This window comes from Callorhinchus milii, unplaced genomic scaffold (genome assembly GCF_018977255.1).
Source record: "Callorhinchus milii isolate IMCB2004 unplaced genomic scaffold, IMCB_Cmil_1.0 Scaffold15, whole genome shotgun sequence".
NCBI lineage: Eukaryota > Metazoa > Chordata > Chondrichthyes > Chimaeriformes > Callorhinchidae > Callorhinchus > Callorhinchus milii.
Window position 1 is genome coordinate 10,464,756 of NW_024704756.1, and position 19,127 is coordinate 10,483,882.

The window sequence follows — 19,127 nt, forward strand, 5'->3', positions numbered from 1 at the left end:
ACGCGCGGCGTTCGGAGACGGGGAGGTGTTGGCGGCGTTGGTGGTGGTGGTGGGGGGTGTGGGGGGGGGAAGGGGGAGAGAGAGAGGAGAGAGAGAGAGAGTGCGAGTCTGAGTCGCGGCCGCTGCAGCGCTCTTCCCCCCCTCCTGTCTGTCTGTCTGTCTGTCTCTGTCTGTGCACAGGCTCCAGCGGGCGGGTAAGTAAGTGCCTCTCTCTGTGTGGCTCGATCCCTTAACAGCGGGGGAAGCTCCCGCTTTACTCCCATTTAAAGTGTCACAGCCTCTTGCAGCGTCCTCAACGCCCTCATCCTCCCTCCCTCCCTCCCTCCCTCCCTCCACCACCACTGCCCATTGCGGTGCTTGCACACTGTGTGTGTGTGTGTGCGGATGGAGGACGCGCGCGCGAGAGAGAGAGAGAGAGAGAGAGGGAGGGAGGAAAAGGGGGTGGTGGAGGGGGTTGAGAGAGAGAGAGAGAGAGGAGGGAGGGAAGGAGGGAAAGGACGAGGACTGACTTTTTGCGGAAATCGCTCGGATTCCTTCCTCGTCGTTCAGTCCGCAGTGTGTGCGCGGCTCCGGCGATTGTTCTCTTGTTGTGGCCCAAAGTGCAACATGGACCGTTCAGCACATTGAATCCACAGCCTCTGCCTTCCCGGGGGGTGGTGGTGGTGGTGGGGTGGGGGGGTGTGCAAAAAAAAATAGCATGTTTGCCATCCATTTTTATCGCTGTGAGCATGATCGCTTTCATTTTTTTTTGGGGGGGGGGGGTTAAAAAAAATTTGCAGGCCTACTTTTGGGAAAGGAAAAGCAAACGTTTTACTTGTTACTGACTGTCTTTGAGGGTCAATTCCATCTGTTTCTGTGCAGATGGGTTTTACTGTGTATCGTATCCCTTTTTTTTCGAAAGAGTAGTGGTCAGTCTTTATTATCTTTCATGAAGTCCAGAGCGAGTTGGGCTCTCATCTGGTGTTTCAGTATTTTTTCCAGCAAAGGTGTTTTGTTTTTTTCCCCCCCCCCACCAAAAAAAAATATTCAAACCGACTTGTTGTAAAACTTAAAACCCTTCCTCACGTAAACCTTTTTAAATGCACGATGGTAAACTGTTATGGACAGGAAAAAAATAAAGGCTGTAAACATCCGCAACAATAGCTTTGTGTATTTAATTTAAATAAAGAATAAGCTACGAAGAACAATTTGTGCTTTTTGTGTTATTATTTAACTCAAATGAATTGACTTCCTTCAATTCGGGTGATGCATTGGAAGGAAGAAAATTCTGATCATGAGTCAACCCAGTGAGTCCTTCTGCATCTTTTAACACAGAGTTACATAATAACATTAGGAAGCTTTGGCTGTCTACTTGCCCTCAGCTGGAAGATATGTTCAAGTTAACCGAATATTCCAAGGCTGGTTTTACACAACACATGTGTGTTTTACATGGTTGTATTTAGTGTGATTGCCTCTACAATTATTCATCTATCGATCGGAAAAGATTTAAGAATTCGACTTTTTGCTTTATGTTATCGATTATCGTTGAGGGACTGAAACGTTTGAGAGGCGGTAATGGCACACAAACTTCAGGTGTTAGCGAGGTGTTGCAAAGGTCACGATTTTTGACAGGTTGCTTATAAAAAGAGTTGTTTAATTTGTGATTCCTTTGTTTTTCTTCTTCAGGCTTAGCAGTCCATTGGTTCTTCATTCAAGACCTTAAGCAGGTGAGTGGCCAGCATGCAGTTTGACTGTGAAGGGAAGCTAATCTCATTCTTTTTCTTGCTTGACATCCACAAAACAGGGTGGTTACTAGTAACTAATATTGGCTGACGTTGGCTCCCTTCCTGGCCCAACATAGACAGCAAAGCCAATTATATTGGACTTTTACGTAAGTTGTAAAACAACCCAGGAATCTGTGTACTGCTATTCAATTTGAAGAGTTAACTTCAATTTTTTTTCATATTATGGAAAACTGATAGCGGTCGAAGAAGGCTGTTTGCAAACAAACATGAAGCTGTATGCCGCTTCTAAATCTCAGTGATTCAGTGATGCAGTTTATATGACAGTACATCTCCCCATTTGTACTGATCTGCAGACAGGGGCAGTATAGTAAAGTAATATAATAGGTGAAAATCTACAGGTATGATGAGCATTTCACCCACAAAATACACTGTTAATCCACTTTACAATATATTCTGTGAAGTGTTTTGAGATGTCTCAATGACATATATCAATTGTACGTATTATATATTATTATATGATGTGTTGCAGTAGTAAATTATGCAAGTGTAAGTTTTGACAGTGATGTGTTTTATGTTCTACATAAACGTCAAGCTCAGGAATATAATGGGAAGCATAAATGGTCAAAAATAGATAGTGATGTGGAGGAAGATAATACTACTGTATAGCCTGACTGGAATCATCCCATGTGTATTTTCTGACCTCCTCATTCGAGTACAATCGAAAGTGACCTCTGATTTAATTCAATTTTGTAATAAGTAGCATGAAGTGGAGAATTTATCCAGTAGCCTGCAATTAATTGGGTGTGAATTTCTATTTCTGTTTTCTATCAAATAATGAACAGTTAATTCACCTTTACACAATGCTGCATACATTTTACACATGATTAAAATGACTGCAGTGGACTTGGTTGGAGACATGATTTGGTTTATGCAACTCCGATGAAACAAATCTTCTTTTCTCCACAGTTCAAAGGGTTTGTGTGAAATAGGATTTGACTATTCTTAATACAGGTGCAAGATGAACAAAAGATTTGGGAATGGGAGACCCAAGAAGAGAGGTTTTGAGGGGAGGGATTCGTTACGGTACCTTTCAAAACACAATTGATGTGTATTGTGATCCTGAAGTTAGTAGTATAACAGTACATAACTCATCTGAGCAAGGAAAATGCATAATCGGCTTCTTTTTCTCAAGGCTTTTGACTCATTTATCCTATTATTTGTTTAGGGTATCAGGTAGACCAGCACAGATCAGGATTTGAACTTACAACTCTCCGGTGTGTGTGGCTCAGTACTGCACTCTCTAGGTTTTCGGAAAAGCTTAGATTTCTGGTTAAGTCCAAAACTGTTGGGGTGTTTGAATTCTGAATATTCTACACGTCTTGTAACTCTTGGTACAAGCTATTTGTTACCTAGAAGCAACTAATCCTTCTGTTTCACATGAGGCTTTTCACTAGTAATGAGGTGAATATATTTAATTAGAAGAAATTGGTTATAAATGAAGTCCAGTCTGGTTGAAGGTTTCCATCCATGATTATGTGAATACAGTGTCCTCTCAGAAATTGATACGCGGATGCCAGTGTTAATGTTTGAACTGTACAAAGTACAGAAAAAATATTAAAAGTGCTAATTTTTTTTCAAATGAATATGGAATTCTATACGTGGTGCAAAACGCCTTGCTTTATGGATGTCTATGCAATGTGCATTTTTTTTGTTAGGTACAGGGTTTTGATCAGAGCAGCTGTACTAACACACCCACTTGGCTTTGTTTGCAGTTTCATGTTACTGCACTAGGAATTGGCATAAACAACATCTCTCAAGGTGTTGCACGCACCGGATTGAGAATCTAACCTGAACCCAATTGTATACTTTGTTTCCAGTTACTTAACCAGAAGGAATAGTTCTGAAATGACATTTATGAGAATGTGCACTATAACTGCTGCTTCTTCTGTGAACAATGGAGGAGTTTCATGATTGCAAGCCAGCCGTTCCATTCAATTAAATTATTGGTTTCTGGGTATTTTTTTCTGGATAGCAAAGCTCAGTGGGAGAAGGTCTCAATGTGATGAGTACTTCCTTAATACAAGGTTCAAATATCAATGCAGAGTTTCATTGTTCTTCGCATTATCTGCTCCACTGTGCATTTTGGTACATTCAGTCTTTCTTTGAAAATCAGTGCCTTCGGGAGAGGGGGAAGATATTGGACTGTGTTGGTGAATCTGGGTGATGCAGTGGGACTCTCCCTTTACTTATGTGACTAGGACTCTGGGGGCTTGAATCCAGCCCAATGTTCACATGCAAGTTTAACGGGATCACAAATTGACTTGATTATAAGATTACAATAGTTTGTTTTTCTTTTCTTTTTCATCCTGTAGTACCTGGAGTGTCGAGACAACGCTCTGTTTCTGCCAGACCAGCGCGTTCTCACTGAGCTAACAGCAAATTGTAACCAATATTGTCTGGAATTTAACATTTTCATTGATTGGTTTGAGGAAATGCGAAATACAAAAAAAAAAGCTGGAAACTTTTTTTTAACTTAATACAGTAAACTCCTGATAACTCAACCCATCTTAACTTGTTATTATCACTTAAGGCATCATGCTATCAATATCATAGACGCATTTATTTATGTATTTGTACATCTGCCTAACTCTCCACTCTGTATAACTCTGGATAGCCCTTTCCCATGGAGTGACATGTTATCAGGAATTCACTGTAGGAGATTTCTTTTAAAAGCCAACACCAGTATGTCTAATTGATTGGAATTCAATTGAAGCCAGATATGGCCACAACTTGGGTCAAATCATTTGTTCCATCTACGGGAAGATGAGCAGGCAAAATTTTCCAGCATTGTTACAGGTAGCTATATCAATAATAACAACTTGCATTTATATAGCGTCCCTCACGCAGGGTAGATTCCAGAACACTTGCTAGTGGTGGAACACGACGCTGAGCCGGGGGGGGGGGGGGGGGGGGGTGACCATAGGCACTGTCGAATAGGAAGGTCTTCAGATGTGACCTGAAGGTGGGGAAGGAAGGGGCAAGGCGGAGGGATAGAGGAAAAATGTTCCAGAGTTTAGCGGTATAGAAAGTGCAACTACCAACGTCAGGAATATTATTGATCAGATATGCCACTGTTCTTTCTTACACTTTTTATTGCTGTACGACATCCAAGAAGAGATTTTTTTTGTTCTAAACACACACAAACAAACATCATCCTACTTCACCAATTAGACCGCTATTTCCAAGTCTCATCCAGTGGCCGAGTGACATACCAATTTTGTGCCATAAATTTGTCAGCCTTTTATGTTGCTGTTGAGTTCATTAGATCGATGCTGCTTTCAGGACCCTCAATAATAATAATAAAACAGTTGTTTAAATTCCATTCTCATAAAATTTTAAGTTCATGACTTCAGTTCTGATGTTAAAGGCAGTGTTTATTTCACTGTAAAATTCGGTGTTGAAACTGTGGGGCTAGTGGCAATATTGTGGGTAAGTAGGAAACTAACAATGAAGGAAGTTTTTTTTCAACATCTCTCGCTGCTTGATGTGCATCTGAGAGGTGAGGCTGCCAGTTGTTCAATTACCTTAATGCTGATGTTTATTTTGGTGCATTTTCTGATTGATTTAATAGGGATTGACAATCCCCAATGTAGAACAGTTGTCTGGTCTAAAAGTTTGAAAAATGCTTTTGGTTTGATTTGTGTAGAAGGTTTCCATTCTACACAGTATAATGCAGTATAATGGGTGTATTAGTCACAAAGGCTTTACATCATTTTTTTGTATTTTAGATTGCAGGAATTTGTGCAAGATCTACTAAAATTGAGTTGTTTTTACCAGCTAATTGCCTCCAAAACACTAAATATAATCAAGAGCAATGTGTTGAAACAATTCAGTTGACTTTACATTCATGTTTATTTTTTTTAGATAAATAAGATTCCTGATTGCTGACAAGAATTTGAATGATGGCAGCTGATTCTAAGGGGAAGAAAAGGGGTACTAGACAGCCAAAATGTGCTTTTTGTAAACTAAATAAAGAGGAATATTGTGGACAGTTGTTAACAGCACAAAACCAGAAGATGGCAGCACATCACAAATGTATGGTAAGTAAAGAGAACCAACAACCATTGACCACGCATCCTCAGGAGTCTTTGTCAGCAGTAAAGCCGTTTTTGCTCATCCCGTTTTCTCTTTTTACTGCATTTCTCCTGAACTTGGCAACTGATCTTGGAGTATGTTTTCATTGGGGTTGGTATCACCCAAGTACCCAACTAACTGTGTGAAGCACTTTGAGATATTACATTTGTATAGCGCCTTTCACATCGGGAGGACGTCTCAAGGCTCTGGTCAGTCAAGGATGTGGAGCCGAGCTAGGGGGAGGGATCGGGGAGGGTAGGAGAGTGGCCGAAGGCTCGGTCGTAGAGGAGGGGTTTGAGACGCGCCTTGAAAGAGACGAGGGAGCCAGGCAAAGGGAATGTGGGATGGAGTTCAATAGGGAGTGGGACAGGCGGGGAATGTGGAGCAGGCCAGAGTCTGCTGAGCCAGGGAGCGGACAGGTTGATATGGGGTCAGCAGGTCGCAGAGGTAGGGAGCAAGGCCATAGAGGGCTTTGGAAGTGAGGATTTTGAACTCTATCTGCTGGGGGATGGGGAGCCAGTGGAGCCAGGCGAGGGTTGGAGTCACAGAGCCTGTTGAGGGAGAGGACACGAGCTGCAAAGTTTTGATGATCTGCAGCTTGTGGAGGGAAGAGTTGGGAAGGCTGACAAGCGGGGAGTTGGCATAGTCGAGCCCAGATGTGATGATGTCATGCCCCCCTGACGTTAAAGATGCGATATAAACTGTAAACGGAGCATCTTACTGTGGGAGTCAATGCAACCAATTTTGTTATTGCATGTTCACTTGCAGTCACAAGGGGCAGGAACCCTCACCTGCTACTCTTAAGTCCGCTGTGTATTCTGAGAACTTGGAAAAAAATTATGAATTTGTTCCTATATAAATCACCTGTTCAATGCTTCAGTTTAACTAAATAGCATTAAACTTGAATTTTCATTGTTTTGAACCTAATATGAGAATTTGCGTGTATGATGTCCGCGTGCAGATTCCGTCGCTGGAGACTAATGCTGCTCTTTATTTGCTGGTTCTAGTTATTTTCGTCTGCTCTTGTGACCTCTCATTCCGAGAATGAGACTCTTGGAGGCTTCTCGGTCGAAGATATCAAGAAGGAAATAAAAAGGGGAAATAAGCTGGTAAGTGACTTAAGTTTTGTGAAACTGAACAGTGGATTTAGGGGACTTGTATCTAATGGGATGCATATACTTTTATTTGGGTTCTTGTAAAATACTACTTTAGATTTACCTAAAATGTTTCTGGCAAAGGGGTGGTTTGACCTCTTCTGTGTGCAGGTTACATACTGGTTGATAAATCTCTAAGACACTGCTGCAGTTGCTTGCCATATTGTAGCAAACGTATGTAGAAGGGGTTTTATTTGTTTTGGTGAATGGCCATGCTAATTAACTTCCCTTGATTAATTCAATCTTACTGTTTAAACTAAAATATTAACTAAAATATTAGCTGTCATTTGAGTCAAAGTGGCTAATTTTAAGGAAACTATTAATGATCTAGATCTGGCCTGGATCGACACGTTTTTAATCACTGTTAAAAAAATGTTTTTAAAAGAATACTTACTTTCAGTCATGCATCTCTGAAACTCTTGTTGGAAAAACTCGTGTTGTTTTAGTTTTGTTTCTGATGTTCACATCAGAGAGTATAAGACCAGAAAGACCCCATTTTTGGTCCATCTGGTTGGTCCCAAAGAGGGCAAAAAAAATCTTACCTTACTGTTTCATAGACTCCTCAATTAATTTCTTCACTCTTGAATTTGCTGTTACAATCTGACCATGCCACCTCTCTTAGGTAGGTTAATCTGCAAATTCACCATTTCTTGAAACAATTCCTAGTGGTACGAAAGGGATTCTTCATGAATATTTTTTTTAACTGCAGTGATGTGCCACCTTTGGCCTTTGTAGTGTATCTATCTTCTTAAACATGTTGTGTTTGATTTTTACCGTTGCAGGCCAGTAGTAGCCTGATCCAGAATCTAATGTATTTTCTTTCTTTCTGCAGAGCTGTTCTCACTGTCATCGCCCCGGAGCAACTATTGGATGTGATGTAAAAACGTGTCGTAGGACTTACCATTATTATTGTGCAAAACTGGATAAATCTCAGATAAAAGAAGACCCAGCACAGGGCATATACCTGTAAATAAAATGGTTTACTCTTGGTTTTCTTTCTAATGTATTTCTATACTCTTAATTTCTCATTGTTTAACTGATGTGGCATGGAAAGGAATTCAGTCATGTTTATCTGTATATCCTCGACAGGGTTCTCTGCCAGAAACACAAAGAAGGAGCACAGGATTCCAGTGAAGGTAACTGGTTTGTAATTCAAGTTGAAAATTAAAGAGATGATTAAAAAAAAGAGGCTTTAGGCAACTAAAATCTGTGCTTTTACGAGTTGGATTTTTTTGTAGGTTTTTCACATAATATCCATGTTAAATTAAAGTTGAAACAACTTTTAATAGGGCCAGCCATTGTCTTAATTGAAACTTTTGCAGCTTTCCCTAAAATATTTTAATATTACTGATCTCTTACTAATAGTTTTATGGACACACATGTTTGTTGATTTTCAAAATAGTTTGTGTGAGATGTAGGTCAATGTGGTGTCTGTCCTCAGTGAAATTTCTCTTGTGCCTAATTATTAGTGGAAGGGCAAGAGAGAAATGAGGGCTCTATTATTTTGCTGAAGTAAAATACTGTTGGTTTATTGTCAATATTGTTGAACATCAAAAGTTTACTGATGTGTGTCGCGAAACTACAATACAAGTAGCTGGGTATTAAGGCCTAATGACCTGAATAGCACCATACAACAACAACTTGCATTGATATAGAGTCCCTCATGCAGGGTAGCGTGCCAGTGCGCATACAGTGAGTAACATTAAACAGCACCATAGTGAAAACTATTTTCATGATCTTTACATGAAGGATGACAGACACTTGATAGAGGAAGAAAAGATCGAGAATAATAATCGAGCTCAACTCTGTCGCTTATTACAAGAGTACTTTTGGCAGAGGTTGCATTGACCACCATCTTGATGGAGTGGCATCTGGTATCTTGTGGTGGGGAGGAGACGGGATCTTAGGGCAAAGATTACGAGTCCAATTGAAGCTTTTAGTTTATTTAATTTTTTATTTTTAAATCTTGAGTAAACTAGTCAACCAAGATGTGTCTTTGTTTCAGATGGGTTACAGGAAGACTTGAACGAACATTCCACGGGTCCTCGAAGAGGTGCTGGCAGAGGGCACAGAGGAAGACGAAGAACTCCCAACTCTAGGGATGAATCGGACGATGCTACATCTACATCCTCTCAAGGAAGGGATGAAACGAGTTGCAGCTCCTATGTAAGATAGTTGAATCAATAGTTTCTTTTTTTAAGGGGGGGTACCTCTCGCTGCTTATCCATTATCCATGGGTTAATTTGTTTCTTGTTGTTTTAATAAGTTTTAAAACGTGGTTTAAATCCATACATGCTAAAGTTGTATGTGATCGAAGTTAAAAGCCATCATTTAACTCTTTCATTTGGATAGCCTTGCAGATGATTTCTTGTATATGTTCCCCTCTTTCAAGTCCTGCCTAAAAACTTTCCTCCTCAACCATGCTTACAGCCACCTCCCACCTCCCCACGGCTTGGAGTCAGGTTCCACCACTGTTATGCGCTCTGAGATGCTACCCTTCGTGGAGGGCGCTATATAAGTGCAAGTTGTTGTTTGTTGTATTTGTTTTTTGTCCTGTGTTTTTTGAAACTTATTCCGAATGATCATTTTTTTGTATCCCTTTTTCTAGAGGGAGCGGTCTCCTCATCGTAATAGTCCCACCAATACAGGGCCCAAGTGTGGGTTTTGTCACGCTGGAGAAGAAGAGAATGCCACCAGAGGAAAGCTGCACACATCAAATCCAAAAAAAGTTGCAGCACATTATAAATGCATGGTAAGGGAGAGACAAGCCCGTGGTATTTCAGATTGCTGCTGTATTTTTTTGAGAGGGCGGACTTTAAATTATCGCTTTCCATGGCTTAAATGTTTTCTCCCCATTACATTTAGCATATTCAACCAAATTCTGACTTTCTAACTCAAGGATTTCCATTTAGCAATTATTCTGCATTTGTAGAACATCTAATATTTTTTGAGTCATGTCCCAGGATGCTTCAAAAAAGAGGGGAGGGATTACTTTCAATCTTTCCAGCGCACTCCAATCCGCGTGATGAATCTTGCCTGTACACTCGTACTTTTTAAGTCTCTTGTGCTATTTCTGGTCTTGCTACTGTGCTGCATCTGACTATTCCTGACCAGCGTTCAGAGCTGCTGCTCCAGATGCTGATGTGTGGAACTGCCTGCTGGTGCTCATGGATGTGGATTTTAACATAAAAATGGTCCACTTCAGTGTTTTTTCGGCCCATTTTGTTTCCCTCTCTGAAGTAAAATCCAATTCCCTTCTCTTCTCCCTCTCCCCTAATCTGGGATATAGTTCCTGGGTAATAATAATAATGGTTGCATTTGATATAGCGTCTTATCGTGTCTTCTAGAATAATCCTTGCATTTGATATAGCGCTTTTCATATATTCTGGAGGCTTTAAAGCGCTTCACAGAGTATATTGCAAACTGAATTGACTGTATATTTTGTAGGTGAAATGGGGCAGCCAATTGCACAACAGTGTCCCATAAATAGTCGTGCATTGAGTGACCAAATTATTATTTATTTAATTAATTATTGAGGCACATTCATGTGGATCTTGACCGTGAGTATTGATTGGCATTGCAGCTGAGCTAGAATCTGATCCTCTTGTCACCCAATATCAGCACAAAGGCAGAAAGCCCTAACCCAGTGCTGCTGAGGCTGAGATTGATTGTAAGATCCCAGCCAGATAAGCAAAGGGTGGACTTTGATCCTGTGACCTTCTGGTCTGTGTTACTTAATGCTGACTAAACGGTGTGTCCCTTTTTGGTTCATCAGAAGATCATTCATTTATTGCAAATTTCAACAAACTGTTTTTTCTCTCCAGCTGTTCTCTTCCGGTACCGTCCAGCTCACAGCTTCATCGAGAGAAGATTTTGGTGACTTTGATATTAAAACAGTCATTCAAGAAATAAAGAGAGGCAAACGAATGGTTTGTACCTATCTAATCGCTACAGAACAAAGATCTTTTGAATATTTTATCTTTTTCAAACCTAAGATCTTATTTTTTTCAGTAACTTTAGGCTCCAGTAACTTAAGTCATTTAGTTTGCCTCGATGAAGAATTTATTTTACAAGCAAATGGTGATTCCTGTATTTTAAGTGTCCTCACTTGATATTTAGGAAAATGGTTTGCCACTTAATGAGAACATTTGGACATGTTGTAAAAATAAGAATGGAAGAAAAGATTAATGTGAATCCTAGAACTGGGGCATTGAGCTCCTTTCTGGAACTACCCCAAGCTTTTTCTGAATCGAGATTTTTTTTTTGTCCAATTTCAGAAATGTACTTTGTGCAGTCAAATAGGTGCAACCATAGGTTGTGAGATCAAGGCCTGTATCAAGACTTACCACTACCACTGTGCGGTGGAAGATAGAGCGAAATTCATTGAGAATCTTGATCGAGGAATTTACAGGTATTGAACTGAACAAATGACACTACAGATTTGTCTTTCTCCATTTGAATCCTGTTTGCAAAGTCTGAAGTTCGTGCACATATAATAAGATAATAATACTTCCATTTGATATAGCCCCTTTTCACATCATTGAGATGTCTCAAAGCGCTTCACATAATATATTGTAAAGGGGATTGACTGCATGTATCTGAAGAAATGTTGAGACTGAGGAGAATTTGCAAAGTGTTTATTTTCTAATTGTAAAATATGATGAATGGATATTGTTTGTTTTGGTTAAGTTTAAATGAGAATGACCTTAATTCCTTTTCCATTGTATTTCAAAATGTTTTGATTTTAATCTGCATCTTTGCTTTATAAGAGAAAGGGGATGGAAAAGTTTCTCAAGTTTAGCTGTTTTTAGCTTAATGTTACATTTGTGATTCATTAACAATTTCTAAAATAAATAATTTCAGTGCTAACCATTTTGTTGAAATGATCTTAAGATGGTGAATGAGACTTGTGTCACAGTATTCCAAGATCTAATCTGAGGTTTTCAGTGATTTTGCTCAAGAGAATTATCCATGAAATTGAGTATGTCACAGTTATTAGTATAGTTTTGTTTGACAGATTATACTGTAAAAACCACAGTGGGAATGATGACAGAGATGAGGAGGACGAAGAAAGAGAAAGTATTTCACGTTGTGGGAGAGAAAGAGATGCTGATCGCGCTGGCACAACTGGCCGAGAGGTAAATAGAGGCTCAGAATAATGAATCGGTTATAAAAATGAGTCGAATTGCAATGGCTTAATATTCTAAGCATGCATTTCAGCAGCAATGTATGGCTAGTAGTTTAAGGGAGAAGATTATTTCCAGTTAAGGTAAGTCGTGGGCTTTATAAACAACTTAAGTGCATGTGTCAAGTTGCCACAGAATAGTGTAATGTTAACAAACTGGCAGTGTTTTGCCTTTTTATTGGAACGTTTGTGAGGCCATAATCTAGTATTAGTAACTCAATAACAGTCTTGATTGAATTTTGTATATTTGTTTTGAGAGAAGACTGAACCATCACATTCACTGTACTGCTTTAGAGGGTATTTATGAACTTCCAATGGTGACTTATTGTATAGAGCGATACAAAACCGCAAAGACCTAACTTATTTTCTAGTTATTTGAATTAGCTGATTTCAACCGGGGCAGTGGTGGGAGTGATGCATTTGATCTCGATCTTCTCTGCACCAGAGAGAAGAACAATTGGCCACCATTTCTGCTCCTAAAATCCTGTCCGCTGACTTCCAGATTGAAGTTACATGTGTAGTTTGTTAAGATGTGAAACACCTCGGGTTAAATATCTTCCCTAGTGTTTGCTATCTAACTGCTTGGGTGAAGTTGGTGGTTAGTGGGTGGGGGAGGAAAAGAAAAGGGTGGAGAATGTAGGGATGTCATTCATGGAGCTGTCAGGATTTGGAGGGGGATATAAAAGACTGCGTTCATATCTAACCATACTGATGTTAGCAGCTCAATTTAGCTTTAAAAACTACATTCTAAATGAGCCATTATTTGTGTTTGTTCATTAGGTCTTAGAAGAGGTATAGAAAATGCATTCAAATTCCTTCTGATTTAATGGATACCTGAAACCCTAGAGGTAATATTGCATGTTGTATGGGTTGTCATACAGATTGCAATGTAAACAGTATGAGCCAACTGTTTTTGTTTTTTCTTTCTGTTGAACAGAAATATTGAGGCTTGGATAAAGAAGAAAAGAAATGCCAAGAAAATGCCTAAGGACTTGAAGAGGCTGGTATATTGTGCTCAAACTGCTAACTTTGGGGTTATAAAAACCCTGGAAAATATCCAAAGATCATTGAAATAATCTTTATGTTCTATAAACATTCAAACCCACGAAGGAAGGAATACCCACTTTAAATAGCAATGCAAATATACCTGTTTTTTCTGATTGAAGGTCTCGATAATGAGCATTTGATAACACTTTTGACTGAGAAGGCTGTAATAAAAGGGAAGAATTAGTAGTTTAAGTCACAATTAGATGATGCATGTTGACCTGCCTGCGCTCCTTTGTATAATAGGAGAGGACAAAAAATACTTTCTGCACATTGCAGTGTCTGCATTTTCAATGCGTTCTCTGAGACTGTTGATGAGGTCAGCATCAAATGATGAATGTTCAAATTGAAATTCAGTCTCTTAAAATTAAAATCTTATACATAGTGACTAGACTCTGATCTGTTAACCACTGGCATCTGGATTGAAATAAAGCCTGAAAAGACTTGGTGAAGACTTTTATTTTGCCGATTGTTACAGGACCCAGGTGAAATGGGAGTTGTGCAGTCTTCACCCAGTTTTCTGTGGTTTGAGTTCAAGGTATGAAACTGCACAAGGCAATAATTGAGGAAATCTCATTCAGTGAAACCATAACGTTAGCTAGTACAAGAAGTGGAAAGTCCACCAAGGTATATGAGTGAGGTACATGAGTTGGCTGAGTAGCTGAGAGATTTTGTCTGGGTTAAACCCAAACTATACATGATTGGGAGTATTTGATGCAAACACTGGGTGCAGAAAAGTAATGTTGGGTTGGAAGTATTGTCTCTCACTTTTGGAGCACAAAACTCGCCCAATTTTTATTTGAGCCACAACACAAATAGACTAGGAAGCTATCTGTTTTTCTCACGTGCACGTTACTGTGAAGACTATAATCTGTGAGTGACTGTCCTTGCTCATTTAATTTCCCCACCCCACGCAAAAGAAGTCTACATAGGTCATATGATTCTGTCCCAGTCTGTTGCCAAGGGTACTTTGTGCTTTCATTTCAGAAAAAGAACAATAATAAGAAAAGAAAATTGTGAACTGGTTTTGATGCTAAATTCTATGTATTCAATGTTTAATGGAAGTTTGGGGATAGTTTTTTGACTTCTGCTAGATCTATGTCAGTATTTGTAAGATGTATTATTTCCATTTTTTTCCTTCAAGTGATAGTGATTTTTTTATTTTAAATTCAGCCTTTCACTGATCATGCGAATGAGGGCCTAAGAATAAAATGTTTAGGATTAGTGTATTTCTAATTAGAATGAAATGTTGTTCATAGTCTGGTTTCTTATTCATGCCTCGCCAACTTTGATGTTAGAAGTAGCTGCCTTAAGGAAAACATGAAGAATTTAAGGCCAGAAAGTAATGTCACCTGTGGATCTACATTACTCCAGGTTTTTTCTTTGTTTTCTATGTTTGAATGACCAGCATTTATCATGTGTTATGCAAGGTATTCACTTTTTTAAAAAAATCTATTCAGTTGTATTGTTTATGATGCTTAAGTATATATAATCTCGCATCACACATTTTCATAATGCCCTGTAGCTTGCTTAATCAAGTCATGCTTTTACAGGTTTTCTGATTCTGTATTTCGGATCATAAACTTGTCTGAATTTGCTGTACATCCTATCAAATGCTTTAAGTTTACTCAGCTTGCTTGTATTAGGCAACACTTTGAAAAGGCAATATCCACCTACTTTCTGACTTGTTCTGTGGTTTTTTTTGCTAGAACAGTTGTACACTGTTGAAAAAACAATTGTATTTCCATTTTCTGTTAACTATTCAGTCAAAAATGCCACTGTATTCAAAATAAATCCAATGTTGTAATTTTAAAATGCATAAATACTGCATAATGCAGTGAGTCTTCTGCATACAGTGTTTAAAAATGCATCTGATTATAACAGATTGTATAACAGATATTGCCTTTCTAATTTTTGGTGAACAATCTATAAAAGAAAATTGCTGAAGATGCAAGTTTTACGGGAGGGGGAGGTGAAACAAGGATGCTCATGGCTACCTTTTGAAGCTCTGTCATAATTGATCAGATGAAGTATTTTTAAATCATTAATTCACTGAAAACCTTTTAAAAATTGGATTGATGTTTTCTTTGCTGGCCTTATTTATGCCACGAATGAAGATATGGTACAACTCTGTTGAACGATTGAGTGATTGGCTTGTATTTTGGACATTTGCAGTGACAACACTGGGCTGCCTCCAGGCATATGTAAAAGCTTATTGTAGGTGGCAGCACTTATGGTGTAAAGTAGGGACTTTGCATATTGTTGGTAACTCTCAGTTTTGCCCTGCAGGCTCTGGGGTGCAGTCTAAACTTGCCATCACCCGTCTGCCCCACTGTAGTGAACAAGGCTTGATGCTGTACATTGTTGCTGTTCCTTTTGGATTTTGCCACCCAATGGTGTGACTCATACTGTGATCTGAACCTTTGATCACACTTGCTTATTCACTATTCTCTAACAATGCAGACATGCAGCCTTAGAATTTGTAATTCTCTTTTAATATCTTTTTCCTGACATGCAGAAATGGTAAGCAATCATGTCACCAACTTTCAGAGTGAGGCTTTTCCCCACTTTGTTTAAAAAATGATTTATTTTATGTAATATTTATGGAGTGCTTCTGTGAAACTTGAGTTGGAATTCCAAATTAAATCCATGAGAAATGTATTCAAATATACAGTCTTTTTGAGGGAAGGGATGGGAGAGAATGACTTAACCTCAATCAACCTTTTTATTCTTTCAAGACTATAACCCAGACATCTACTGTATGGAAAGGCTTTACTGATTGAGCCATTGCGGAACCTGCATGGCAATGGCTGATTTATGTTTCTGTAGCAATACTTTGCATGGCTACATGGTGTGTTACTAATGTTAACGGTATCAACTGAAATGTTTGACGAATGGAAGGGAACTGCTGAAAAGAACAGAAGGGCATAAGTATTAAATAGCAAACGTGTGACAAGTATCCAGTTGGCATCACTAGGATGTTGGAAACTGTGACATGGAGACTTGAAGGAAATGTGAATTTCCTGTTAGCATAACTACTTTTTGAATTTGTAAGGCATCCTTCCTTCCCCATAAGCAGTTAATTTAACCTGTAAACAAGTGTGGCTGTTGTGGCCCAAATTTCCACTTCATGACATGGTTTTCAGCCTTGTAGCACCATCTATTATGCTGCTTTATTTGTGTCATGCCCCATCGCCTTGGACAGCAAGCCTAGTAAGGTAGTGGATATGGCATCATTTTTCTACCTACACAAAGTAGCAGTCTTGACATCCTGACACTGTATGACTTGCTTTGATTTTTATTCATAAAATTATACTCCCCAGATCTTAGATCTATCCAGGATACATTAGAAAAATGTAACTGTTCTCCAGCAAAATTAACTAGTATAAAAAAAGTGCATTTCATAAAGTATTAGGGGATATTGTGAATGTATTTGTTCTACCATATCTTTCATTTTTATTGGAACTTTACATACTGATTTTGTCAGAAGTAATTGTAATTTACGCTCAACATTTTACAGTAATAAATAGCTTTCCTTGGTCTTTTTTTTGCTACAAATCCAAGCTTTATATTTAATGGACGTATTGTAAGTGCCTTAAATATATAAGGAGGTGTTTTTTATGTAGCGGTCAAATTCTCTGATGTAATTGAGTCATTCCTTTTAGGGGGAGGGGGCAATCATTTACCAATTATTTAGCAATTGCTTGGTTGAATGTCTGGAATATGGTAACTTTCCAGACCAGTTGAACAGAAACAATTTCCCTGCAATTGCTGCATAGATTTATTACAATTAAAATGACAATAAATATTTTCATTGCCCTGAAGGCCAAAGATTTCCTAGCCTTTAATCATAGGAAAACATCTGAAATACTTAGGCCTCTGGTTCAACATTACTCATTTCTAAAACCATATTGGTGATAAGTGCCATCCTGATTATTGAAGTCTTACTAGGTTTATTTTTTGGGGTGGGGGGGGGGAGCGAAAACGGTGAGATCTAAATTGGAAAGGAACAAATCTACATGGACATTGTTGTATCAGTGCTTATGAATGTCACCTGTCACTGCAGAGTATTGGTCCAATCCATTCCTGAAACCACCACAGCAGGTTTGACACCAGACAACACAGTTAACCATTTTTGTGCTGAAGAATGGCTTTGGAGTAACTTCCCTACAACTACAGTGTATCATTGGTTTCAGGCTGGAGTGCTGTACTTAATAAGAAACTGTTTTTACACATGTGAGTATAAATATTGGATTTAATCTTTATACTGTGTGAGACCTGACCTCGACAAACCAATCCTATGTTTTTATAAAAGACTATCTCTGAATTTATGCTTGAGGTTTTGTGAAAAGTCAGTTTATTTTGGTAAATGGATTACCTCTGTATTTCCACAGAAAATGCTGAGAAGCATCTACAGTATTTGCTGTAGATTATTTAAGGAGAGTCGGAAACGTTTATAAGAATTTCCGTGCACTAAGCATTTTAACCAGTAGTGATTTTGCTTGCATGCATTGATGGAATTTGAGGACTGAAAATCTAAATTGTTTTTGCTGTAAAGTATTGCAGCTTTGAAACCATGTGGAAATACACAATTGACTTCATGGTACTTAATGCCAGCAAAATAAATGATCACATTCCCATGTTTTGTTTCATCTTTATGTATTTAATACTTGCTACATTGTGCTGTCATGGCCTTAGTTTCTACTTGGATCATTTAGTCATTTGAATGTTTTAAATAAAAGTATATCTGCCTTAGATCTAAAAGTACCTAGTTTGCTTGTTAAATTAAGTGGCGTTTACTTCAGACCAATGACCTTTTGCCAAAAATCTGCTCTGGGTTACAGTATAGCTGAAATACATCACGGAAGTAGAATTTCGATAAATAAAAAAGGTAATTTAATTTAAAGTTTGCAATAGTGTATATGATTGGACAATGTAATACTTTCTGTTTAAATTGAACAGGGGCTTCCTTGATGGCCCAGTGCATTAATGCCAATTTTCATACACACCGTATTCAAACCTTTTATTTTCCCCTGTGTTCATGTTTAAATTTTGGTTGCGCTGCAGCTCACAATGAAGAGGAGGGGTATGAGAGTAGAATGTAATTAGAAGACTCAATGAGCATTACTGGCCTAAATGTATTCTACAAATGAGAATATCATCTTTGAAAGATCATAAAGCACACTTCAATCCTACCATTATAGTGCAGTATATGAATGTGTTAAGTTAAATGAAAGGCTAAATGTGCCAACATTTATCCAGTCGATTGTGATTGGCGAAAGTTTATATCTGCTGGTTAAGAAAGCAACATTTTCACTGAATTGTAAACAGTTTCTACAAATAACTCACAAGATATTTTTTAAAAAAACCAATAAATGAATTATTTTGCCCGAAAGAGACACTTACTGACTGTTTTAACTTTCAGGAATATTGGCTATAAAGAACATGTTCATTCGAAAATTTGATGAGGAAAGATTTTTTTTAAAAATAAAAAAAAATTGGGGTGGTTTTAAAAGTCTTAAATCACATGGCGGATCTTATGGATCTCGATGGTTATCGATCTGTTTCCGCTTAAGTATTGATAAACCCCGCGCGGACAGAGCTCGGGGGTGTGGGGGTGGTGGGGGGGGGGGGGGGGGGGGGGGGTGTGCTGACTGGCGAACCCACGTTAGTCAGCAGAAACGCTCGTAGAAATGTATACGTTTTCCCACACCAGTTCATTCACAAATTTCCCCAGCCCCGCCCCCAGCCCCGCCCCCCGCAGCGCAGCATCACCTTGTCCGCTCGCCGCGCGCGGAGGAAAGGGGGCGGGGAGGAGAGGACGGGGGGGGGGGGAGGGGGGAGTTTGATTGATGGGAGGGCGTGGCCACGCCATGTGGTGGTGGT

At 38.9% G+C, this 19,127-nt stretch overlaps 1 protein-coding gene across 3 annotated transcripts; it reads left to right on the forward strand.

The window, feature by feature from the left end:
• Nucleotides 1-62: 62 nt before the first annotated feature.
• Nucleotides 63-18,404, forward strand: phf6 (PHD finger protein 6). Of its 3 annotated transcripts, none has more exons than XR_006085499.1 (13): nucleotides 63-194; nucleotides 1,666-1,706; nucleotides 5,649-5,824; nucleotides 6,866-6,967; nucleotides 7,845-7,978; nucleotides 8,102-8,148; nucleotides 9,018-9,178; nucleotides 9,621-9,764; nucleotides 10,837-10,941; nucleotides 11,290-11,423; nucleotides 12,030-12,150; nucleotides 12,978-13,045; nucleotides 13,135-18,404. XR_006085499.1 is itself a non-coding variant. In XM_042340718.1 (12 exons), exons 3-12 carry the CDS (start codon nucleotides 5,684-5,686, stop codon nucleotides 13,141-13,143), a joined length of 1,098 nt encoding a protein of 365 aa, XP_042196652.1. In that variant the 5' UTR covers nucleotides 63-194; nucleotides 1,666-1,706; nucleotides 5,649-5,683; the 3' UTR covers nucleotides 13,144-18,404. The 3 variants fall into 3 exon arrangements, 1 of the variants encoding a protein (XP_042196652.1); XR_006085500.1 differs by lacking the exon at nucleotides 63-194 and adding an exon at nucleotides 666-722; XM_042340718.1 differs by lacking the exon at nucleotides 12,978-13,045.
• The last annotated feature ends 723 nt before the right edge of the window (nucleotides 18,405-19,127 follow it).

Excerpts from the sequence above, each read along its gene's own strand:
- phf6 (XM_042340718.1), top strand. The coding sequence starts at position 5,684 with ATGATGGCAGCTGATTCTAAGGGGAAGAAAAGGGGTACTAGACAGCCA. Across the intron at positions 6,968-7,844 it reads TAAAAAGGGGAAATAAGCTG|AGCTGTTCTCACTGTCATCG; the intron begins GTAAGTGACTTA and ends TTCTTTCTGCAG. Across the intron at positions 11,424-12,029 it reads CTTGATCGAGGAATTTACAG|ATTATACTGTAAAAACCACA; the intron begins GTATTGAACTGA and ends TTTGTTTGACAG.